At 43.9% G+C, this 24,899-nt stretch overlaps 3 protein-coding genes across 4 annotated transcripts in view; 2 read left to right on the top strand and 1 right to left on the bottom strand.

The window, feature by feature from the left end:
• Positions 1 to 2,734, top strand: part of stam2 (signal transducing adaptor molecule (SH3 domain and ITAM motif) 2) — a 108,997-nt gene extending 106,263 nt beyond the window's left edge. Inside the window, exon 15 of the transcript XR_006312201.1 lies at positions 2,724 to 2,734. The gene's annotated coding sequence lies outside the window, so the exon portion shown is untranslated. The remainder of the gene's footprint in view (positions 1 to 2,723) is intronic.
• The window catches only part of rpl39 (ribosomal protein L39), a 9,760-nt gene extending 6,700 nt beyond the window's left edge, over positions 1 to 3,060 (bottom strand). Inside the window, exons 1-2 of one of the 2 annotated variants that reach the window (XM_043694257.1) lie at positions 2,965 to 3,060; positions 1,615 to 1,718 (exon numbers count right to left, since the gene is read on the bottom strand). In XM_043694257.1, coding sequence (XP_043550192.1) covers positions 1,615 to 1,718; positions 2,965 to 2,967 — 107 coding nt within the window. In that variant the 5' untranslated portion in view covers positions 2,968 to 3,060. Of the gene's footprint in view, positions 1 to 1,614; positions 1,719 to 2,825; positions 2,874 to 2,964 lie in introns of those variants that run through there. The other variant, XM_043694256.1, reaches the window with a different exon arrangement.
• A 110-nt stretch (positions 3,061 to 3,170) lies between these two features.
• Positions 3,171 to 24,899, top strand: tsn (translin). The gene is made up of 6 exons (XM_043694255.1): positions 3,171 to 3,507; positions 10,970 to 11,063; positions 13,241 to 13,337; positions 15,657 to 15,772; positions 19,692 to 19,771; positions 24,262 to 24,899. The coding sequence occupies exons 1-6, from the start codon at positions 3,295 to 3,297 to the stop codon at positions 24,502 to 24,504; spliced, it is 843 nt and encodes a 280-aa protein (XP_043550190.1). The 5' UTR covers positions 3,171 to 3,294; the 3' UTR covers positions 24,505 to 24,899.

Genomic DNA, 24,899 nt, shown 5'->3' with positions numbered 1-24,899 from the left:
CTATGAACCTGCACTCCAAGGTCTCTTTGTTCAGCAACACTCCCTAGGACCTTACCATTAAGTGTATAAGTCCTGCTAAGATTTGCTTTCCCAAAATGCAGCACCTCGCATTTATCTGAATTAAACTCCATCTGCCACATCTCAGCCCATTGGCCCATCTGGTCCAGATCCTGTTGTAATCTGAGCTGTCCACTACACCTACAATTTTGGTGTCATCAGCAAACTTACTAACTGTACCTCTTATGCTCGCATCCAAATCATTTATGTAAATGAGAATAAGTAGACTTGTACGCTAGTTTTCTGTGATTCATTCACAAGGATTCCCAAATTCCTCTGTACCGTAGCTTTCGCAATTTAAGTGATGTTCAGCTCCAATATTCTCCCTGCGAAAGTGCATATTCTCTCATTTTGCCACACAATATTCCATCGAACAAGTTGTTTTGCTGACTGGCCTAATCTATCTATAGCCCGCTGCAGACTGTGCCAGCCTTACCACTTGCCTTCCCACCTATTTTTGTGGCATCTGCAAACGTGATGTAGGAAGACCTTGGAATGGATCTTTGAGCAATAAGTGTTCACAACAGTTAAAGATTACTACTCAAGATGGGACTGAAGTCAAAGGAATACAGGAACAAACATCAGAAACAATGAAAGAACAGTGCGCAGTGCATGGGATCTCTGATATTGTAATACAGGAACAAAGGATTTAGGGCCCTTTGGTCCCGCAAGCCTGTTCCACCATTCGACAAGATTGTGGCAGACCTAGTCATCGTCCAACTTCTCTTTCTTGTCTGCCCTCCACAGCGTTGACTCCCCAATCAAAACACGTCCAAGTCAGCTGTGCCTAAATTCAATGCTTCTGCCACCTGCATTGACTTCTGAGAAATGTTCCCCAAACAATCCTGCAAGAGAAAATAATTCCTCCTATCTGACCTAAATGGGAGACCAGCCAAATATTTAAACTGTATCATCCAGGTAAAAACAATGACTGCAGATGCTGGAAATCAGAATCTGGATTAGTGGTGCTGGAAGAGCACAGCAGTTCAGGCAGCATCCTCTGAGCAGTAAAATCGACGTTTCGGGCAAAAGCCCTTCATCCAGTACCGGATTCCTCAAAGGGGAAACATCCTGTCGGTAGCCAAACTGTCAGCTCCCCTCAGCATTTTGTACACTTACACCAGAACATCACTTAGTTTTGTGCACCAGAAATAATGAACATCCACTGATACACCAGGGTGGGAATTTTCAGGACAGACATGTTTACATGCAACATGAAGCAATGCAAAAGCCTCAACATTGGAAACTTTTCACCAAGTCATTCCTAAGCTGCCTGATATGATCCAATGAGGATCGGGTGGTCAGACAAGATTCCCACAAATCATAGTTCTGATCATGACGGTATGCTAATGATGGTTCAACCACTTAGGGGTAACATTATATGAACAAAGATCTCTTGTAGCACACTGAAAACTGGTTTATGATTCTCTGCTGAACTGTGAAAGGAGTGCTGGCGAAAAACTTGTCCAAAATCAGTTTTAAGACGTCAGTTGAAAGGAATAGAGGGGAAGGGAATTTCAATACACGAGCAGAGCCCAGACTCCACTGAACCAGTACCTGATCTTGTTGCCAGTTTTCATGCGGATCCACTGTGGAATTGGTCGGTTTTGCTTCATCTTCTTGGCAAGGACGCGCTTGATCCTGAAAGTTTTATGGGATGGCTACAAGAATAAAAGATACAAATGAACATTTGAACCATAATGTCTACAGTGACATCTGAAAAATGAATAAAGAACACTTTGTCAGTTGTGATTTTATAAATGGGGGAAGTGGTGCAGTGGGAACCTGCCAAACCTGTCGGGTGAGAGGATATTGCGTGGAGGGTACAGCTTTGCTACCATATGTCACAGTGGACCACAAGGTGAAAGTTAGTCTTCAAAAAATAAAGATGAAATGCTAGCTTATGGCACAAAGAGGGTCAACTTGGACCATTGCATCTATGCCACCCAACCCAGTCCCATTTTCAAGCATTTAATCTGTAGTCCTGAATGTTACAGCACTTAAGAAGTGCATGAACAGGTGAGGTGTTTCTGCCTCCACTGCCTGAAACAAAAAGGGACACAGCTTCCTCACACTAGCAGCTGAGGCACCAGTCTCTAACACAGGCCAGTTACAAAAACTGCGATGGTTAGTCACCTCATCTCCCTAAAGTGGAGCCAAAACTGGAGACGATTCTTGAGCCGGGGCAGGGCAGATGGGAAGAGCCCGGTGAATGACACAGAAGAGATGCTGGGCTTCATCAACTATAACCAAAACTGAAGGTACGGGAAAACCTTTACAAAACACTTAGTTCGACGTGAGATGAGGTGCCATGTAACAGACCCAAGATTCACATGCTGAACTAAGCAGCAAAAAGACTTTCAGGCGTTTACAAGGGTTTCACTACAAATTCAGTTTGGCACAGTCGGTTTTCAGATTTCCCTGCCAGAAATCTCCACTACCCCCCACTGCACTTTGGGAAAACACAGCTCTTGCCAAGTCCCTGCTGCCCTGCCCTGGTTGAACTTTAATGGGACTTGCATCTCTGACACTGAGTCACACTCTTGGGGAGGTGGGGAATGGAGGCAAGATGCCCAACTGTCCCAATGTTGTGTGGCCATCCCATATATGGACACCATTCGCTGAAAAGGCAGAGACACCTTTCCCCCTCGGCTTGCTTTAGAAAGGTTGTTGGTGCGCGGTACCCATCAGGGCTGCACACCGCACACCGGTATGAGGCTGGATGAGCCACTTAGCGCCGGGAAGGAAAAATAAAATGGGTTATTTACTTCATCCTTAAGGCTTCCCGTTTCAATACACATGCTGAATGTTACAGCGGGCCTGTCCAGGCGGGTTCACGATATTTACTGAACGATACGCCAGCCCCGATGAGGCGGATGGCGATGGATTGTATCCGCTTACACTCACCATGGCGGAGACCTTTCAGCAACTCCAACGGTCACCCCCCACAGAAAAGAAAGAGGAAGTGATGCCGCGAGGTCAGAGGTTAAATGCGGACTTCCGCTGGGGCCCTCGCGCCGCCATGTTTTTTTTTTGTTGTGGTCGCATGTGTCCAGAAAGCCGCCGTGGGTGAATGCGTGTGGAGGGGGGAAAAAAAAGAATTCGAGTTGAGGAAATAAGACCGGAGCCATTCCGTGCTACTTTTGCAAGGTGGAGGATGGGTTTTTTTTTATTTTGTAAGTTAGCGACGTTTAAAAACAAGATGAGAATCAGGCGCTCGTTCTGGACGGACGTTGGATGCGACGAGCTGTAGGGAAGGGCCCATTTTGTCGCGCGCCTCCTGTTGCTGCTGTGAGGAGGACGAGGAGGTGGCGCCGCTTCATCGGGATATTGCCGCAGCGCTCACTGTTGTTGTTGTTGTTGTTGTTGTTGTTGGTGGCGGTGATGTCGGTGACGGATTTGTTCAGTGTGATCCAGAGCTCCCTCTCCGCGGACCAGGATGTGAGGGAGGTGAGTCCGGTCGCCATGACAGGGGAGGGAGGGAGGATGAGGGACGCTGGAGGGAAGGAGGTGGTGAGGGGGGCGGGGCTGGGTCGCACCAAGGCGGCCGCTGATTGGAAAGGTCCGCAGCCAATGAGGGGCGGCCCACTGTGGGCACAGCAGGATGCCCTGGGGAGGGGTTGCAGTGAGTGAGAGAATCACCTGAGATTCTTGTGGAGAGAGGAGGAGGAGAGCTTCTTCAAGGTACAGAGTTAAAAATCACACAACACCAGGTTATAGATTTAGATTAGATTAGATTACAGTGTGGAAGCAGGCCCTTCGGCCCAACAAGTCCACACCGCCCCGCCGAAGCGAAACCCACCCATTCCCCTACATAACATACTGTAGATCTCGAATTGAGGAAATGGAGTGGGTAAAGGAAGCTAAGGAGAAGAGGGAACTCAGAGCTTGTTACCAGGCTCCTGATTAGACATATTATGCTTTTATTGTCCCAGGATAATCAACATTTGGATTTTATTTTCCCTGTGATTAAGCTGTTAGTCATTGCTGCAGAAGGCTGTGTACACCAATGTATTTAAGACAGAGATGGATAGGTTCTTGATTTGTAAGGGGATCAAGGGTTTGTGGTGTAAAATTCCAAGCAGTGGAATGTGGTGAAACGGTTAAAAATTATGTCCCAATACATGTGTGAATCTAACCGGAATGGAGGTGTTTCACACATGTATTGGGCCAAGCAGTGGAATGTGGTGGAACGGTTAAAAATTATGTCCCAATACATGTGTGAATCTAACCGGAATGGAGGTGTTGCTTAGTCCCGTGTGAATCTTCTTATCTGTATGTAACCAGAATGGAATGTGTTTTTTAGCCTTGCTCTGCTGTTCACATGAATGTTTATATCTGGAAAAGAGTATATCAGCTGGAAAAGTCTCCAGTTCGGTGAGTCTGCTCCGGGGTTACGTTTAACCGCCGAGCGTGGGTTGTTGGCAACCGCTCTACGAGAACTGACGGCTCCCAGTTCCGGTAACATGTAGAGTGAGTATAAGCGCCCGTTGTAAGTATGAGACCTGGTTGTGGCGACGATGCGGGGAATAAAATGCCCATATTCTAGCAGACTCGCCTCTTGGTCGTTTGTTCTGTGTCAGACTACTCTCCTACGAACCTGACCTTGAGAATTTTTTAAAACAGGTCCCTGGGAATCTTTTAATATCCCCTCGAGAAGGGACCCTGGTTTAACAATTCGCCAGAAAGGGAGGCATCTCTGGCAGTGTGCACTCCCTCTCCACTCTACCGGCCTTGGAGAAGGTTAAAAAAAATCACACAACACCAGGTTATGGTCCAGCAGGTTTAATTGGAAGGACTAGCTTTCTGAGAGCTGCTCTTTCATCAGGTGATTGTCAACCACCTGATGAAGGAGCAGCTCTCAGAAAGCTAGTCCTTCCAATTAAACCTGTTGGACCATAACCTGGTGTTGTGATTTTTAACTTTGTACACCGGCATCTCCAAATCATTGTCTTGGAGAAAGTGAGGACTGCAGATGCTGGGGATCAGAGTGGAAGAGTGTGGTGCTGGAAAGGCACAACCGGTCAGGCAGCATCCAAGGAGCAAGAGCCCTTCATCGGGAATTAAAGCCTTGCCACTTTTTCAAGTCAATGCACCTTCAGCTTTTGTTGCAGGAGTGGATTTAAAAAAAACAGTCGAACCGTCAAATAACATGCTCGTCCGACTCTCCTACTTCAATGTTAAAAATCTCAACACCAGGTTAGAGTCCAACAGGTTTAATTGGAAGGACTAGCTTTCTGAGAGCTGCTCCTTCATCAGGTGGTTGATGACAAACGTGTGATTTTTAACGTTGTCCATCTCAGTCCAACACCGACATCTCCACGTCACAATACTTCAAAACGAAGGTCCATTATGACCAGTGATGGTTTTCTAATGCTTTTTTCTCCATCTGGGTAACTATCGCTACTTGCACTGGAGAGCAGCTTCAGCCTTCTGAACCACTGCAGTTCTTGAAGTACAGCAGAGCACACCTGCAATGCTATTCGGAAGCAAATTCCAGGATCCTGACCTTGTGACACAGAAGGTACAGTCAAGACTGTTCCAAGTCAGCATGACATATAGAACAGTGGGCTCATGCCCGAAACGTCGATTCTCCTGCTCCTTGGATGCTGCCTGACCTGCTGCGCTTTCCCAGCAACACATTTTCAGCTCTGATCTCCAGCATCTGCAGTCCTCACTTTCTCCTATAGAACAGTACAGCACTGCACAGGCCCACCAGCCCTCGATGTTGTGCCGAACTTTTATCCTACTCATGGATTAAACTAACCTACATACCCTTCATTTTACTATCATTCATGTGCCTATCCAAGAGTCTTTTAAATGTCCGTAATGTATCTGACTGTACGCCCACTGCTGGATGTTCATTCAGGCACCCGCCACTCTCTCTGTAAAGAACCCAGCTCCGACATCTTCCCAAAACCTTCCTCAAGTTACCTTAAAATTATGCCCCCCTGTGACAGCCATTTCCTCCTGGGGAAAAGTCTCTGACTATCCACTCTATCTATGCCAGTCATCATCTCTAGCAAGTTACCTCCCATCCTTCTTCACTCCAATGAGAAAAGCCCTTGTTCCCTAAACCTTTCTTCATAAGACAAGCCCATCAGCCCTTGCAGTCCAGGCAGCATCCTGGTAAATCTCCTGTGCACCCTCTCTAGAGCTTCCACATCCTTCCTATAATGAGGTGACCAGAACTGAACACAATATTCCAAGTGTGGTCTAACCAGGGCTCTATAGAGCTGCAGCATAACCTCACTGCTCTTAAACTCAATCCCACTGTTAATGAAAACCAGTGCACTGTACGCCTTCTTGAAAACCCTATCAACTTGAGTGGCATCTTCGAGGGATCTATGAGCATGGACCCCAAGATCTCTCTGTTCCTCTGCACTGCCAAGAATCCTGCATTTAACCCTGTAATATGTATTCAAATTCGACCTTCCAAAATGAATCACTTCATACTTTTTCAGGTTGAACTCCACCTGCCACTTCTCAGCCCAGCTCTGCATCCTGTCAATGTTTCGTCTCAGCCTACAACAGCCCTCCACAGTATCCACAACTCCACCAACTTTCGTGTCATCAGCAAACTTACTAACCCACCCTTCCACTTCCTCATCCAAGTCACTTATAAAAACCACAGAGAGCAGAGGTCCCAGATCCCTATGCAACACCACTGGTCACTAAGCTCTAGGTTGAATACTTCCCATCAACTATTACCCTTTGTCTTCTATGGGCCAGCCAATTCTGTATCCAGACAGCCAATTTTTCCTGTATCCCCTTCGTCCTTACTTTCTGAATGAGCCTACCATGGGGAACCTTATCAAAGGTCTTACTAAAATCCATATACACCACATCCACTGCTCCACCCTCGTGTCATATCCTCAAAGAATGCTGACTATTTCTAACCAAGCTATGCTTTTCCAAATAATCATAAACCCTGTCTCAGAATCCTCTCCAATAATTTGCCTACCACTGACGTAAGATTGACAGGTCTGTAATTCCCAGGTTTATCACTCTTCCCTTTCTTGAACAAGGGAATAACATTTGCCACCCTCCAATCATATGTCCAGTGGACAGTGAGGACATAAAGATCATCACCAAATGCGCAGCAGTCTCCTCACTTGCTTCCCATAGTAACCATGTGGCCCAAGGGGACTTATCTATCCTCATGTTTTTCAAAATTTCAAGCACATCCTTCTTCTTAACATCAAGCTGTTCAAGCGCATCAGCCTGTTTTATGCTATCCTCACAAATGACAAGGTCCCTCTCCTAGTGAATACTGAAGCAAAGTATTCATTAAGGACCTCCTCTGACTCCTGGCACAAGTTCCCTCCATGATCCCTGATCAGCCCAGCCCTCACACTGGCCATCTTCTTGTTTCTCCTACAAGTGTAGAATGCCTTGGGGTTTTCCTTAATCCTACCTGCCAAGACTTTTTCATGCTCTCTTCTAATTTTTCTAAGTCCATTCTTCTGTTCCTTCCTGGCTACCTTGTAACCCTCGACAGCCCTGTTTGATCCTTGCTTCCTCAACCTTAAGTAAGCCTCCTTACATCTCTTGTCATCCCAAGTTTCCTTCGCCTTACAATCCCTTCCTTGCCTCAGTAGGACAAACCTATTCAGCGCTTGCAGCAAGTGCTCCTTAAACAACCTCCACATTTCTGTTGTGCATTTCCCTGAGAATATCTCTTCTCAATTTAGGTTCCACAGTTTCTGCCTAATAGCAATGTAATTCCCCCTTCCCCACTTAAATACTTCCCCTTACCATCTGCTCCTATCCCTCTCCGTGACTAGTAACAGTCAGTCAGTTGTGATCACTATCACCAAAACTCTCTCTCATGGAGAGATCTGACACTTGACCTGGTTTGTTACCAGGCACCAAATCCAATATGGTCTCCCCTCTAGTCAGCCTATCTACATATTGAGTCAGGAATCCTTCCTGGACACACCTAACAAAATCTGTTCCATCCCAAACTATTTGGAATAAGGACTCTTATTGACTCTGTAAACAAACATTCCTAGACGACCTTCCTTTCTGCAGCTGTTATGCTATCCCTGATTAGCAATGCCACTCCCCCCATTCTTTTACCTTCCTCCCATTCCTTTTGAAACATCTAAACCCTGGAACATCCAACGTCCATTCCCACCCCTGTGATATCCAAGTCTCTGTAATGGCCACAACATTGTAGCTCCAAGTACTGGTCCATTCTCTTAAGTTCATCACCCTTATTGCTGACACTTGTTGCATTAAAATAGACACACTTCAATCCATCACGCTGTATCTGCTTGTTCACCAGCTATCCGTCCTCTGATCCATAGCTCCGGTTCCTATCCCCCTGCCAAACTAGTTTAAACCCTCGTGAAGAGCTCAAGGAAACCACCCATCCAGGATATTGGTGCCCCTCCCATTCAGGTACAATCCGTCATCCTTCTATAGGTCCCACATCCTCCAGAAGATATCCCAATGATCTGCACATCTGAAGCCCTCCCTCCTGTACCAGTTCTGCAGCTAAGTATTCAGCTGCATTCGCTCTCTGTTCCTACCCTCAATAGCCCGTGGCACTGGTGGCAATCCTGAGATTACTAATTTGCTCGTCCTGCCTTTTAGCTTCCGACCTAACTACCTTATTCACTTTTTTCAGGTCCTTATCCCTTTTCCTAGCTATGTCATTCGTACTGATGTATACCATGACTTCAGGCTGCTCGCCATCTCCCTTTAAGAATTCTGTAGACTTGATCTAGGACATCCCTGGTACCCGGGAGGCAACATACCATCCGGGAATCTCAGTTGCTACCACAGAATCTCCTGTCTGTTCCTCTAACCATTGAATCTCCTCTGTGTGACTTGAAGGGGAATTTACAGTTGATGGTGGCCAGTGGTGTTTCTGACAATGCTGTGCTCAGTACTCAGCCTAGAATGTGTACCCAAATTTCTGGAGTGGGACTTGAACCCATAACTTTCTGACTGAGGCAGGGACCCTACCCACTGAGCCATGGCTAACACGATATAGGGATATTATGTTTCCAATGAGATTGAAAAGGGGAGGAAGGGAGTTTGAAATTACCCTAACAACAGCAGGTCTTTCCTCAAATAAAGACAAAATACTGTAGATGCTGGTAACCTGCTACAAACACATAATTCTGAGAAAACTCTGGCGCCATCAGTGGAAATGGTCCTGAAGAAACGTTATGCCAGACTTGAAACGTTAATTCTGCTTTCTTCACAGATACTACCAGACCTGTTTAATTTTTCCAGCTTTCTACATTTGTAGCAGACTTCTCCCATTCAGGTGGGGCCAAGTTCCACTTGGATTAGATTAGATTACATTACAGTGTGGAAACAGGCCCTTCGGCCCAACAAGTCCACACCGACCCGCCGAAGCGAAACCCACCCATTTACCCATAACCTAACACTACGGGCAATTTAGTATGGCCAATTCACCTGACCCTGCACATCTTTGGACTGTGGGAGGAAACCGGAGCACCCGGAGGAAACCCACGCAGACATGGGGAGAACGTGCAAATTCCACACAGTCAGTCACCTGAGGCGGGAATTGACCCGGGTCTCTGGCGCTGTGAGGCAGCAGTGCTAACCGCTGTGCATAGGATTGTTCCTATGCGTAAAAATCTTATGTTTAGTCTTCATAACTTTTCAGTACAAATCTAACCCAATGTTTGAAATAATGTAGGACATCTGGAACCCCAGAGAAGATAACCAGAACGATGGGATATAAGAAACCAGTGCCCACTGGACTTGTAATCCAGAGCCCTGGGCTAGAAGGGCATCAGTTCAAATTGCACCACGGGAGATAGTAAAGTTGTAATTGAATATATTCTGGAGTGATCTTTTTAATAAAAAAGCTAGTCCAACAACGGACCATTGTCAATTGTTGTAAAAGCGCACCTGAATTGTTTAAATCCTTTCCGGAAGACAATCTGCCTCAGCTAGTCTGGCCTATATGTGACTTGAGACCAATACCAATATGGTTAATTCCTAACTGCCCTCTAAAATGGCCTAACAAGTTCAGTCCAAGGGCAGCTGGGATGGACAACAAATACTTTTCTTGTCAGTAATGCCCACATCCTATGAAAGAATAAAAAAATGAAATCCAGTGCTATAGCAGCTTGCTCTGCCCACGGAACACTTAGAGTCATAAAGTAGTACAGCATGGAAACAGGCCCTTTGGCCCAAACTGGTCCGTGCTGACCATGCCCACTCAGCTAGTTCCAATTCCCCACATTTGGTCCATATCCCTCTAAACCCTTCCCATCCATGTACCTATCCAAATGTTTTTTAAATGTTGCTATTGTACCTACCTCAACCACTTTCTCTGGCAGCCCATTCCATGTACTCCCCATTCTCTGTGTGAAGATGTTGCCCCTCAGGTTCTTCCCCTCTTACCTTAAACCTGTGCCTTCTAGTTTTCAATTCCCCATCCCTGGGAAAAATACTATATGCATTCATCCTGTCTATGCTCCTCATGATTTTATACACCTCAACAAGGTCATCCCTCATTCTCCCATATTCCAAGGAATAAAGTCCTATCCTGGCCAACCTCTCCCTGTAACTCAGGCCTCCTAGTCCGGACAACATCGTCATAAATCTTTTGTCCTCTTTCCATTTAGCAGTGTCTTCCCTATGATGGGGTGACCAAAACTGAACACAATACTCCAAGTGCGGCCTTACCAACAACTTGTACAACTGTAACATAACGTCCCAACTCTTATACTCAGTGCTTTGACTGATGAAGGCCAGCACGCTAAATCCCTTCTTCACCACCCTGTCTACCTGTTTCAGTATCATGTTTTGATCCACAGGTTGTTTCTGACTAAAGTGACGGAATCTGAGGTTTCTCCTCCTTTAACTCGCTTTGTAACTGTGTACATCCCATTCTGTCATTGTTCTTGATCTTTTGTAGGAAATAAGAAAAGTTGTCCAAGTCCTTGAACAGACAGCTCGTGAGATACTTACCCTGCTGCAGACTGTCCATCAGACATCCGGCCTGAAAGATGGTGAGTAGGAGAGAAAGAGCAGGGGAATGGAACTTGTTGAGTAGCATGACTGGAGAACTGACATGGGTACGATGGGCTGTATTGACTTTTTCATGTGCAGCTCTGGAAGAAGAGGGAGTCAATGAAGTCTTTTTTTACTTTGGCTGTTTAATTTTATTTTCTCATTCACCTCTGTTTTTGCATGTGTGTCTCTCTCCTGTTTTCTCTCTTCTGTCTCTTTCTTTGGTTCTTTGAAACAAGATGAAATAATCGGGCAGGGACATGGGGGCTGGTTGTGGGGTGGAAGTGCATTGTATTGTCAGTGAGTCCACGTATGATGTGCCCAGTGGTCTTTTTGTTGAGTGTCTGACAGAACTTTGTGATAACTTTGTGCTTCAGCTGTAGCCCAATTGATAGCATTCTTGCCTTGAATCACAAAGTTCCATCATCAAACCCCACTCCAGGGCTTGAGCACAACTGAGAAATGTTCCACCCAGAGAGATGCAATCTTTCCAATGAGATATTAAATTGATACCTTACCTTTTTGCATGAGTGGATGAAAACAGTCCTATCGAATCATTTTAAAGGCATTTCTCCCCATTGTCCAGACTGATGCTATCTCTCAGTTAACATCACATACAACAGCTTGTCTGACCATTGCTGTTAATGAGAGATTGTTGTGCAATACTAGCCTCAGCTCTACACTCCCTTTTACCCCCATTTGACCCCCCCCCTTATTACTTAAGAATCGCAGCTGCTGTGGTGGATTTGAAGAGAAAGTGCTGGAAGATTGTCAGCAGGTCTGGAGGCATCTGTGAAGTGAGAAAGAGAGTCCATGTTTTGAGAAGAGTCTTTAGATGTTCATAAGATACAGGGCCATTCGGCCCATTGAGTCTGCTCCACCATTCATCATGGCTGAAATGCTCTTCTTTTCCCCCATTTTCCTGCCTTCTCCCCATAACGCTTCAACCTGTTATCAATTAAAAATCTGTCGTAACTCCTCCCCAAATTTGCTCACTGTCCCAGCATCCACTGCAGTTTGGGGTAGTGAATTCCACAGATTCACAACCCTTTGGGAGGAGTAGTGTCTCCTTGACTCTGTTTTAAATTTGTTATCCCTTATCCCAAGACTATGACCTCTCATCCTAGAATGCCCCAAAAGAGGAAGCATCCGCTACACCTTTTATCATCTTGAGTATCTCATTCTTCTAAATTCCAGACAGTACAGGCCTAAACTGTTCAATCTTTCTTCATACAACAAACCCCTCATCTCTGGGATCAATCTAGTTAACTTCCTGTGAACTGCCTCCAGTGCCACTACATCTTTAGCACTGTTACCTCACAGCACCAGGAGCCTGGATTCAATTCCCGCCTCAGGCGGCTGTCTCTGTGGAGTTTGATTAGATTAGATTAAGTTAGATTAAATTAGATTCCCTACAGCATGGAAACAGGCCCTTTGGCCCAACAAGTCCACACTGACCCTCCAAAGAGTAATCCACCCAGATCCATTTCCCTCTGACTTATGCAGCTAACACCATAGGCAATTTATCGTAACCAACTCACCTGGCCTGCACACCATTGGACCGTGGGAGGAAACCGGAGCACCTGGAGGAAACCCACGCACATTCTGCCTCTTCTTATAGTTCATACCCATCTAATCCAGGCAGAATCCTGGTAAATCTCTTCTGCACCCTCTCCAAAGCCTCCACGTCCTTCCTGTAATGTGGCGACCAGCATTGAACACAGTGTGGCCTAACCAAGGTCTTATAAAGCTGCAAAACAACTGCAGACAACCTCTTCAGATCCCGATACAGTGAAGTGTGTTGTTAGTCTCTCAAGCATGCCTTGGCCATCCAAAGATTAGGGCATTATATAAAGAAAGAACAGCTCCTTCCACAATCTCAAGTTGTCCAATTGCTCTTTTACAGCCAATTAAGTACTTTGAGGAGTAGTCACGGTTGTAGGAAAGCAGCATTAAATTTGGGCACAGCGAGCTCCTAGAATAAAACAGTGTTGATGACCTGATAATCTGCTTTTGTGATGTTGATCGATGGATTAAAATTGGGCCAGGTCCTGAGAGAGAATCTCTCTGGTTTCCTTCAAATTATGGTGGTGAACTTCATGGTCTTAACATAATAAGATGCCGTGTTAATAAAGATTTACGTTAGTCAAATTGATCTTTTTTCCACATGTGTAAGTAACGAAGAAGTGCCAGAAAGCACGTGAACATTTTGCTGCTGTGAGGTCACAACTGGATGAACTGAAAACCAAATTCCCTGCAGACCAGTATTACAGGTTAGTGAGAAATGTAATACAAATGCTGAAAATGGTAGCAGGAGCAGGAACCTCAGGATGGGAAAAGTAAACCCCTAAATTTCTGCGTAGAAAAAGTGGTGGGTTAGTTTTGGGTGAAATCTTTTTGTCCAATCTCTGGACAATGACAGATGACATTAAAATAGATGGCAGGGCAGATGATGAGGATGAGTCTTCAGAGGGATATAAAGACAGGAACAAAACCTTCATGGAGAGTAGACAGTGTTGAGCGTTTCTCCAGAGATTGGTGAGCTGGAGTCAACTTTGCTGGCTTGTTGACTCTGCAGTTTTTAAGAGGGATCTGTTTCAGACTCAAGGTAGAATTCCCAGTGGCTAGTTATGGTGCTGTAGCCATCGAGTACATGATGCTCTCGATGGGCCATCTGTTCTTTTCCTTCCCAATGCTTTGCTTTGATTTCTAACTCTTTCAACTTTTTTTTTCTACTCCTTTGAAAGAATCTAGGCTGCCTTTGTCCCCCAAACACTCAGGGTCAGGTTTAACAACGCATTAGTGCTGCTGCTGTCTTTGTTTCTGCAACTTATCTGCACCTGAACATAAGCTTTGTTCAATCTACGACAAAATAATTATTTGTTTTTAAAAAGTAAGAAAGAATTGTCATCTCTAAAGATCAGAAATAGGTTTTGATGCTGTGCCAGCATCCTCCGTGTTTACCATTGACCAGAAACTAAACTTGACTCGCTGTATAAATACTGTGGTTACAAGAGCAGCTCAGAGGCTCCGCAGCTGCCTGGATGAATGTAGCTTCAACAACACTGAAGAAGCTTGACACCAACTGGAACAAAGCAGCCTGCTTGATTGGTATCCTATCCACAAATGTTCACTCCCTCTAACACCGATGCTCAATAGCAGCAGTCTGTACTATGTACAAAATGCGCTGCAGTAAACTCATTAAGGATCCTTAGGCAGCAACTTCCAAATAATCGATCTCTGTTACATTGAAGGGCAAGGGCAGCAGGTACATGAGAATACTATGCTGCTACAGGTTCTTCACTAAGCCATGTATCATTCAACTATTGCTTCACTGTTACTGTGTCAGGCTCCTGGAATTGCCTTTCTAACAGCATTATGCTTGTACCAAACAGCAGTTCACAAAGGTAGCTCATCACTACCTGCTCCACAGCAATTAATTGATGGGCAATAAATGTAGGCTTAACTAATGATGCCCACATCCTTTGAAAGAACAGCAAAAAAGCTATCTAAGTAAATGCTCTGATGAGTCATTCATTGCATGCCTTGTTAAAAATTCCTGCCACTGGCAAGACTGGTGTTTTTGCCCAATCTATAGTTATAATTTGATGAGGCCACTTCAGAGGGAGTTTCAAAGTCAGTTATATTGGTTTGTTGCCAGTATTTCTCCCCAAGGGACATTTGTGAACTAATTGAGATTTTGCTGGCAATTAACTTTGTAGTCACCATATTGATGCAGGTCAGGTGTCCTTTTTCCGCCCGCCTGAAAACTGAAAGGTCTTTTCAAAACTGAGCCTGAACAGACCAGTAGACACGCTGGGTTTGTGCCTTTTGGATAAAAACTGAGCTTCACTTGAGCAGGTTGAAAACTGAAGCTATTTTCCAAAGGTGTGAACTCAACATGTCTACAGGTCTGATCAAGTGTGTTTGGTTGGTGGAGGGCTGGAAATGTTGCTTTTAGGTCCACTCAGATTAAGCAAAGTTTCTTTTCCAAAAGACCCAAAAAGACCTATAGTAGACTCAAGTGTATCCTAGTAAATGCTGGTCTATTGGTGATTTGTTTTGTTTTGTATGTGGTTCTTCTCCTCTGCGAATAGTTACTGATATGCGTAGCCTCATCAATAATAGTTGGGTGCAGTCATTGCAGGAGGAAATAATCATTCTGAATTATTTAACTGATCCATTAAACGAGGTGACAAAGATCTCTCAATACAATTGGCAGATCTCAACATGTCCCAGAAATTTGAAAGGACACCGCAAATTATTTTAACCCTACTTCCCAAGTTAGGAAAAGCGTTTTTAAAAAAAGCTGTGCAAATCTATTTAATGCCTTGTATTGGAAAACTAAAAATTTTGGAAATTTCACTTCTGTGGTGGGGGGGAAGTTGACCCTGAGGTTTTCGGGTAAAGGATACCCGATCTGTGCCAGCCTTTGTATTTCTGGATATGAAAACTGTCCACTATTAATCACCCACGTTGAGATTTGAATGCTAGATTGCTAATCAGCACTGTAACCACTACCCCACCATATATAATGGTGTCATCAGTGCAGATACAAATGCTTCGTGCTTATGCTGAATTTTGTTCTACAGGTTTAATGAGCACTGGAGGTTCGTGCTGCAACGCCTCATCTTCCTTGCAGCGTTTGTCGTCTATCTGGAGTCTGAAACCCTGGTGACCCGAGAAGCTGTTGCAGGAATACTAGGAAGTGCGTGACACTGCTATTTTTCTTTATTAGTGTTCTTGCATGTGGACATCATTAGCAAGGCCAGCACTTGTGTATCCCTCATTGTCCTTGAATTGAGTGGCTTACTGGGTCATTCTGATTCACAGCACTTATTAAAGATGTGAAGAAGGGAACTAAATATAATCAATTTATTGGTGAATGTTATAGCTGTGGTGGTGGAGGCGGGCCATACAGGTAGAGCTCAGGAATAGGAAGGGTGCAATCACTTTGGTGCGATTGTACCACAGGTTTCCCAACAGTCAGCATGATAGAGGAACAGATGTGTGGACAGATCATGGAAAAGTGTAAAAACTTTGGTGATTTTAACTTCTGTACTGACTGGGACTCCCTTAGAGGGGCTTGAATATTGGGGCGTTTGTTAGGTGTATCCTTGGTAGTTTTTTGAAACAATATGTAAATATTCTAATTAGAGAAAGGGCCATATCACACCTGGTATTGGGGAATGAGCCAGGCCAGCTGATCAAAGTTTCAGTGGGGAAGCATTTCAGGAACAGTGAACATAATTTTGTACGTTTTAAATTACTTTTTGTGAAGGTTAAGAGTAGACCTTAGGTGAAAGTACTAAATTGGGAAAGACTAACAACCACAATATTAGGCAAGAGCTGCAGAATATATCTTGGGAGCGACTGTTTGAGGGTAAGTCCACATCTGGCACATTGGAGTCTTTTAAAGCCCAGTTGATTAACGTTCAGGACCACCATGTTCCTGTGAAAATGAAGGATAAGGATGGCAAGATTCCTTGGATGAAAAAAAGAACTTAGTCAAAAAGAAAATGGAGAAATAAGATTTAGGAAACTGAAGACAGACAGAGTCATTGAACAATACAAAGATGGCAGGAAAGAACTCAAACAAGGAATTAAGAGGGCTGGAAGGGGCCGTGAAATCCCTTTGGCAAACAGGATTAAGAAAAATCCCAAGGTGATTTTTACACATACAACAAACTTTTTACGAGTTGGCACCTATGGAACAAGGAGTTTACCAGTTGATCAAATATTCTGCTTAATCAAGAGGTCCAGATAATCTGTGTAAAAAGTAATAGAAACGTAATGCAGGGGGTATGCACATCACTGCTATACTTTATTCATGGCACAAAATAATAATGAACTTTGCCTTAAAACTTATTGGCAGAGAGCGTTCCAACACGCACCTTTGGAAATAGCAATAATACAGTAAACTTCTGGTATTTCAGGTGTATAAGTTTTGCCAGTTTACCGAGTGCGCTGGTTTAAAAAGTGCCAGGTAAAACAAAGTTTGTTGTGTAAGGAGCAAGAACGTAGCTAGGGAAAGAGTAAGTCCACTGGAGGGCAATGGAGAGAATTTATGCATGGAGTTGGAGGAAGTTGGTGAGGTCCTTAACGAATACTTTGCATCGTTATTCACAAAAGAACATGGTGGGTGGTGAAACTTGAGAGGAGTATGTTGATATTCTCGGGCAAGCAAGGAAATTGTTGGGGCCTTGTATGAAATCTCTATCCTGTTTAATCACAGGACAGGTCCCAGATAACTGGAGAATGGCAACATTATTCCTGCGGTCCTTCTTAAACAAAATAACAATCTGGGAAATTACAGGCCAGTGAGCCTTGCATCAGTGGTTGGGAAATCATTGGAGAAGATTCTTAGGGATAGGATTTACTCACATCTGGAAAAATGATGGACTTGTTAGCGATGGGCAGCATAGCTTTATGTCAGGAAGGTCATATCTCAGAAACTTGATTGGGTTTTTTGTGTAAAAGATGATTGAGGGTTGGATAGATGTTTTTATATGTACTTTAGCAAGACTTTTGACAAGGTCCCTTGTGGCAGGCTGATAGAAAAGGTGAAGTCACATTGGATGTGCAATGAGCTATTAAGATGAAAATATAGTCATGGAAAACAAAGTAGTGGTGGAAGGGAGTTTTTCTGACTGGAAATCTATGACCCAGTGGTGTTCTGCAGGGATAAGTACTGGGGTCCCTGCTGTTTGTAATAAATATAAATGATAGTAAGTTTGCAGATGACCCAAAGAATGGTGGAGCTGCCGATAGTGAGGAGGGTTGCTAGACGATACAGTAGGATATAGATAGGCTAGAGACTTGGGCAGAGAAATGGCAGCTGGGGAATCCAGACAAATGCAAAGTATGCGTTTTGGAAGATCTAATGGAGGAGGGAAATATACAGTAAATGCCAGAACCCTTAGTAGTATCAACAGAGGGATCTAGGTGTACAGGTCCATAGCTGCCTGAAGGTGGAGACATGCAGCATGCTTGCCTTCATTGGTCAGGGTATAGAATATAAAAATGGCCAAGTTACGTTGCAGCTGTGTAGAACTTTAGTTAGGCCACATTTCAAATATTGTATGGAATTCTGGTCGCTTTGCAGCCAGACTAGCCATATCAATGCTACAACAACCAGACAAAATCATAGACTAAGAATTCTGCAATGGGTAACCTTCACTGCCTGACTCCCCAAAACTATCCACCTCTACTAGGCACAGATCACAAGTGTATTGCATGGATGAATGCAGCTCCAACAACACCAAAAAAGTTGAACATCATCCAGGACACAGCAGCCCATTCTTCATCTGCAACATTCACTCTCTTCATTAATGCGCAGTGTCAGCTATGTGTACCATCTACAAGATGCTCTGCAGCAAATCGTCCAAAGTTCCTTAGACAGCATCATTCAAATCTGTACCTGTATCACCTGGAGGACAAGGGCAGCAGCTGCAAGGGAACACCACAATCTGCACGTTCCATTCCAAGTCCCACACCATTCTGATTTGGAAATATATCACCATTCCTTCAATGTTGCTGGGTCAAAGTTCAGCAAGCCCCTCTCTCAGCATTATAGGAGTACCTACATCAAATAGGCTTCAAGGCAGCAACTCACCACCACTCTGGAGTAACTAGGGGCCAGCAACAAATGCTGGCCCATCCAGCAATATCAATATCCCAGGAATAAATAAAAAAGTCCCATCTGGTTTGTTAAGGTTCTTTTAGGAAATTTGTCTAGTTGGGCTTACATTCACCTTCAGACCCAGAGCAACATAGGTGACTCTTCACTGCCCTCTGAACTGGCCAAGCAAGTCACTCAATTTGAGGACAATCAGGGAAGGACAACAAATATTGTACTTGCTAGTGACCCCCAGATTCCATGAAAGAATAAATGAATCAACATTGATATAATTGTAATAGGTTGCAGTAGTAGAGTAAGTTATGGTTCATATAAAGAAGCATTTTTTTTGAAGGAGAAAGTACAACTTAAAGTAAAACTGGATCCTGGGCATTACAAGCAGTGTATAGTAGGAAAAATTATACCAAAGCTTTATACTTTAGTTATTAGGCTTCAACCAGAGCCAAGTCTGTCTTGAATGGTTTGAGATGGACTTCCTTTGGAGAGAAGAATTTACATGGGCTTAGGGACTTTTGTTGTTGGGGGAAGCTGAGATTTCTCCCCTGCTATCAGGGAAAGGTAAAGGTGATGTAATGAACGTACCTGAAAACAAAAGAGCTGTTTGACAGAGTAAACGAGCAGAAACAGTTCCACGATAGCAGAACTCTCAGTTAGGAAAGATCACTAGCAGAAGAAATAGATGGGGAATTAAAGAATTTTTTTTTAAACAGCAAATTATGATTTTGAATTTACTGCTGAAGAGAGCAGTGGAAGCAGATTCGGTACTCCACGTTGAAGGGTAAAAAGTTGTAGGAAAGGGCAGGTGAATGCAATTAACTCTTTCAATGGCTCTTGCAAAGAGCTGACACAGGCACGATCGGCCAAATGGCATTCTTGTGTCTTGTACTAGTTTGTGTTTTGCACCTTATTTAGAGGATGGTTTTAATTGTCTAAAGATACACTCGCTAAGTCTCTAATTCTAACTTTCTTTTGGGAAACTGGGATGCAGTTGAAGTGCACCGAGAGAAAGGCTTTCATCTCGATATTGAGGACTATCTTTCAGGACTGCTGATCCTGGCGAATGAACTGGTAAGACAGAGCAATGATTGAAGGAATGCCACCTAGAGGTGGACAGACCAGCAGAGCAAATAACTGAAAGATTGATTGTTCACACAAACACGAGGGTCGTGGATCTCTTGTACTGTAGTTTTGATCCCCACAAACTATTATTCTGTAGGCAAATCATGTTAACTAACCATCAGATTCCAGTCCCTAGCTCACGCCCAGAATATGTGCAAATGATTTAATATTTGTTTAACATCTCAATGAACTATTTAGATTGGACTGTAGTTGATGATTAAGAAATTATAATTAAATGGTCAGCTATTCACATATATTCATTTGGGTCTTGTGGTGCTGTGTTTCTGCCTCTGGGCTAGAAGATGCAGGTTCAAATCCCATCTCGGGCTGATGGCCACGGAGGTGTCATAACTTGTCCAAACAGGTTAGATTTTTCTTAAATTCGATAAATCCTCCATTAATCTGTAATTAAACCACTAAATATATCTAGTAGAAAATGAGGACCGCAGATGCTGAAGACCAGAGTAGAGAGTGTGGTGCTGGTCACAGCAGGTCAGGCAGCATCCCAGGAGAAGGACTAATGCCCGAAACGTCGATTGTCCTGCTTCTTGCATGCTGCCTGACCTGCTGCGCTTTTCTAGCACCACACTCTCAATACTAAATAGGACCACAATAACTAGCTCCATGTAGTCATTCTTGATTCGTTCTAAAACTAACATTGCTAGGTATAAGTTATAAAATATCACTGGGAGAAATAAATGATTACATCAGTGTTTGACTGCAAACTACCTGCTTTCCAGTTTCAGTCCACCTTGTAGGACTCTTTTTAATAGCTCTTGCTTTGTCCATCAGGACTTTAACATGCAGAACTCTAAGCAGTTGCTCTCTGCAATCCCATACAATAACATTAAGTCAGTTTAAGAGGTTAAAAACAAGGACCGCAGATGCTGGAAACCAGAATTTAGATTAGAGTGGTGCTGGAAAAGCACAGCAGGTCAGGCAGCATCCGAGGGGAAGGAAAATCAACATTTCGGACAAGAGGTGCAGTGTCTTAAGACCATTGGAGTTAAGGATTATCAGATCAGCCTTGATCTTATTAAATGGTGAAACAGACTTAATGGGCTGAATGATCTAATTCTGCTCCTAAGTCTTAGGGTCTTATTTGGAGCAGGCCATTCAGCCCATCAAGTCTGCTCTGCTATTCAATAACATCAGGCTGATCTTTTGATTGAAGCCTTAACTGCACTTTCTTGCCTGTCTCCCTTTATTAATAATCTGTCAAACTCAGCCTTGAATATATGAAATGAAAGCATCTCCACTGTTCACTGAGGAAGAGAATTCTCAAGAGTAATGACTGTCCTGTAAATGGGAAGCCTCCTATTTTTAACCTGTGATCCCTAGTTCTAGACTGCTCAGGAGAGGAAACATCCTCTCAGCATCAATTCCATCAGGCCCATTCATAATCCTATAGACAGTATTTCAATATCGCCTCTCTGGACTAGGCAATGGAGAAATTAGACAGAATGCATGCTATCAATTGCTGCACAATGACTCATTAAAGCATCCGTGAATCTTTGATTCTTGTGATCTCTTAATCATTGATGATGCTCCATGTAACCAGTTTATTAAATTAATACTAATGCTTCCTTCAAATACCACAGCAGTTACACTGTTTGCTGTTCTCCTGGGGTTTTCATTTGTATTTCATCCCAACCCTGGTCAAAAGTCTATGTGCTGGATTTTTCTTTGGGAATATACAATTCGGGCATGCTACGCACACCCTCTCTTGTGGGTGAGATTTCTTTATTCCAGTGTCTCCAAGGAGAGATTGTCTAACCAACACTTCACACTGCTAGGTGGTAAGAGTGAGCTACGGAAGGACATATGTTGGGCAGAATTCCTACACTGCCTGGCGACCTCTGTTAGAGAGGTTCCTAAATGTGAAGAAAGGACTGGCTCAGCCATGATGGAACAGGCCATTCAGCCCAACTGGTCCATGTTGTGTTTATGCTCTATGTCTGCCTTCTCCCTCCCTACTTGATCTCACCCTGTCAACATATCTATGTTTTCCTTTCTATCTATGATATTCACTTTGATTATTCCTTGTAGTAATGAGTTCCACATTCTCATGACTCCCCGGGTAAATTAATTTCTCCTGATTTCACAGTTATATTTGTCTGTGATTATCAAATAACAAAGGACTCCCTGCTGGAAATATCTTCCAACATTTGCCTAGTATCCATTCCTAATCTTAACGCCCTTTATCAGTTCACCCCTCCGATTTCTCTTTTCTACATTCAAGAATCTGTTCAGTCTTGCTGACAAACACTGCCAATATTTGTATCTGAAGCTTTGTCCTGGACTTCACTATGTGGATGAATTATCAGGAAATAGTTGAGCTACACTGATAGGTGAATTTCTTGGTTTAAGTCCTGGCAGGGAAACTGTCATGTGGGAGTGGGGGCAGGGTGACCAAATGTCCTGGATTTGAGACCAGTATCTTTGTTTGATTCCTGCTGAGACACTGTTTGTCCCACTCTGTTTGTGCTGTAATTTTCTTTTTAGACTTGGTTCTTTTTCTTTTGCCTGTGTGCAGTACATCTTCCTGGTTGACCACTATAAAAGCTCCAGAGACTGTTTCCCCCATCTTCCTTGCTCTTACATCAGACCCATGTTGGATTTAATGACAAATGTTTCCCTTATTACCACTGAGTTATCCATCTTTGGAGAGCAGGAGGGATTGGGGGGGAGGGGCTGGGTTTAGGAGAGGAAAATGAGCAAAGCTTCTTGCTCTTGACAACTTTCCAAAGTTGTCTCCATTTGTGGGTGACGTATGAGTGACGGTGCCTGTTTGTATTAAACGTCCTCCCTGCATCTTGCTCCTTGAGGCATAACTTGCTGTTATTCACTTGTAATGAAAGCAAAAGCAATGGCCGCATAAGTGTGGAACCTGAGAGCAGTTCATTCTTTTATATCCTTCTTTACCCCTGCTTTCCCCATTATCCCTTCCCACTTTACTATCGTGTCAGCCAGCCTCAACTCCTTGTTCTCCAGTGAAGAACATTCGTAATGGGATGCTTGGGGGTGGGGGAGGGGTGGGAGGGACTGACAAGCAGGGAGGAGTTGTACATTGGTAATTGAGTGGTGGGAGAACTGATAGTGGTGGGGAGGGGGTTACCTCAGATTACAACAGGATCTGGACCAGATGGGCCAATGGGCTGAGAAGTGGCAGATGGAGTTTAATTCAGATAAATGTGAGGTGCTGCATTTTGGGAAAGCAAATCTTAGCAGGACTTATACACTTAATGGTAAGGTCTTAGGGAGTGTTGCTGAACATAGGGACCTTGCAGTGCAGGTTCATAGCTCCTTGAAAGTGGAGTCGCTGGTAGATAGGATAGTGAAGAAGGCGTTTGGTATGCTTTCCTTTATTGGTCAGAGTATTGAGTACAGGAGTTGGGAGGTCATGTTGCGGCTGTACAGGACATTGGTTAGGCCACTGTTGGTCTCCTTCCTATTGGAAAGATGTTGTGAAACTTGAAAGGATTCAGAAAAGATTTATAAGGATGTTCCCTGGAGCTTCGGAGGCTGAGGGGTGACCTTATAGAGGTTTACAAAATTATGAGGGGCACGGATAGGATAAATATACAAAGTCTTTTCCGTGGGGTTGGGGAGTCCAGAACTAGAGGGTATAGGTTTAGGGTGAGGGGAAAAATCGAAAAGAGATCTAAGGGCCAACGTTTTCACGCAGGGTGTGGTACGTATATGGAATGAGCTGCCAGAGAATGTGGTGGAGGCTGGTACAATTGCAACATTTTAATAGGCATTTGGATGGGTATATGAATAGGAAGGGTTTGGAGGGATATGGGCCGGGTGCTGGCAGGTGGGACTAAATTGGGTTGGGATATCTGGTCGGCATGGACAGGTTGGACTGAAGGGTCTGTTTCCATGCTGTACATCTCTATGACTCTAAGATTTCCTCGAGTAATATCTGGCTTAGGCAGGTCGTCTAATGAGGAAACGTTGGACAGACTAAGCTCTCATGTACTGGAGTTTAAAAGGATAAGAAGCAATTTTATTGAAACAGGTCTGAACCTGAAGAGTCTTGATAGGCTAGTTGTGGAGAGGATGTTCCCTTTTGTGGGAGAATCTAGAACTTGGGGTGACTTTCAAAATAAGGGGTCACCCATTTGAAATGTTTTCTCTAAGGGTCATGAGTCTTTGGATCTCTCTTCCTCAAAATGTGGTGGCACAAAAGCACCTGAATATTTTTAATGCAGAAGTAGATAGATTCTTGTTAAGCAATAATTAAGAACGTGGAGTGATCAGATCCACTTGATCGTACTGAAGGATGGAGCGGTCTTGAGAGGCCAAGTAGCTTCCTCCTGATTTGTATGTTTGTAAGAGGAGGGTAGTTGGAGGGGTAATGAAATGGATTTGCTTACACCAGCTCTTGTAATAACATAATATTTCCCATTCTCTTCCTGCTTGCCACTGGGCAGTCAAGGCTCGCTCTGAACAGCGTCACCGCTGGTGACTACTCCCGGCCACTCCGAATCTCCTCCTTTATCAATGAGCTGGATTCCGGATTTCGCTTGCTGAATCTGAAGAACGACTCCCTGCGGAAGCGCTATGACGGCCTGAAGTACGATGTGAAAAAAATAGAGGAAGTGGTGTACGATCTGTCAATACGAGGGTTAGGAAAAGGAGATGCACCCATTGAGGGAAAGGTGCCAGAAAAATAACTTCTGATGGAAGTTGTGGGCGGTGGGGGGGGAGGTGAAGGGCTGATGGTATGTTGAAGGACGAAAATACAGTATTGACAGACATGGGTTTTTGATGGAACCATGTCAGTGGAAAGAGGGAAGATTTTGGTTGTATGGCCAAGGGAATGAACTTAGCCCATACTGCCACAATCTAGTTGTTAAGAGGTTAAATTTCCCTCTGTGTTAAGCGGCGTTGGGCGCATCTTTATTTTCTTCAAAAGAAATATCCATGCCACCGATTATTTTTCTAGTGATGAGGTTTCTTGGAAATATATAATACATTCTTACCATTGTCACTGAAGATTTGCTCAATTCATTTAATTTTAGAATAGGCTTTTTATGTACTGCAAGTGGAATAAACCAAATGTAAAGGA

Source organism: Chiloscyllium plagiosum, chromosome 7 (assembly GCF_004010195.1).
Source record: "Chiloscyllium plagiosum isolate BGI_BamShark_2017 chromosome 7, ASM401019v2, whole genome shotgun sequence".
NCBI classification, from domain to species: Eukaryota; Metazoa; Chordata; class Chondrichthyes; order Orectolobiformes; family Hemiscylliidae; genus Chiloscyllium; species Chiloscyllium plagiosum.
Note: the sequence above shows the minus strand (reverse complement) of the source record. Positions and strands in the feature narration are given on the sequence as shown.

Excerpts from the sequence above, each read along its gene's own strand:
- tsn (XM_043694255.1), top strand. The coding sequence starts at position 3,295 with ATGCGACGAGCTGTAGGGAAGGGCCCATTTTGTCGCGCGCCTCCTGTT. Across the intron at positions 3,508-10,969 it reads CGGACCAGGATGTGAGGGAG|GAAATAAGAAAAGTTGTCCA; the intron begins GTGAGTCCGGTC and ends GATCTTTTGTAG. Across the intron at positions 15,773-19,691 it reads TGTTGCAGGAATACTAGGAA|TTGAAGTGCACCGAGAGAAA; the intron begins GTGCGTGACACT and ends ACTGGGATGCAG.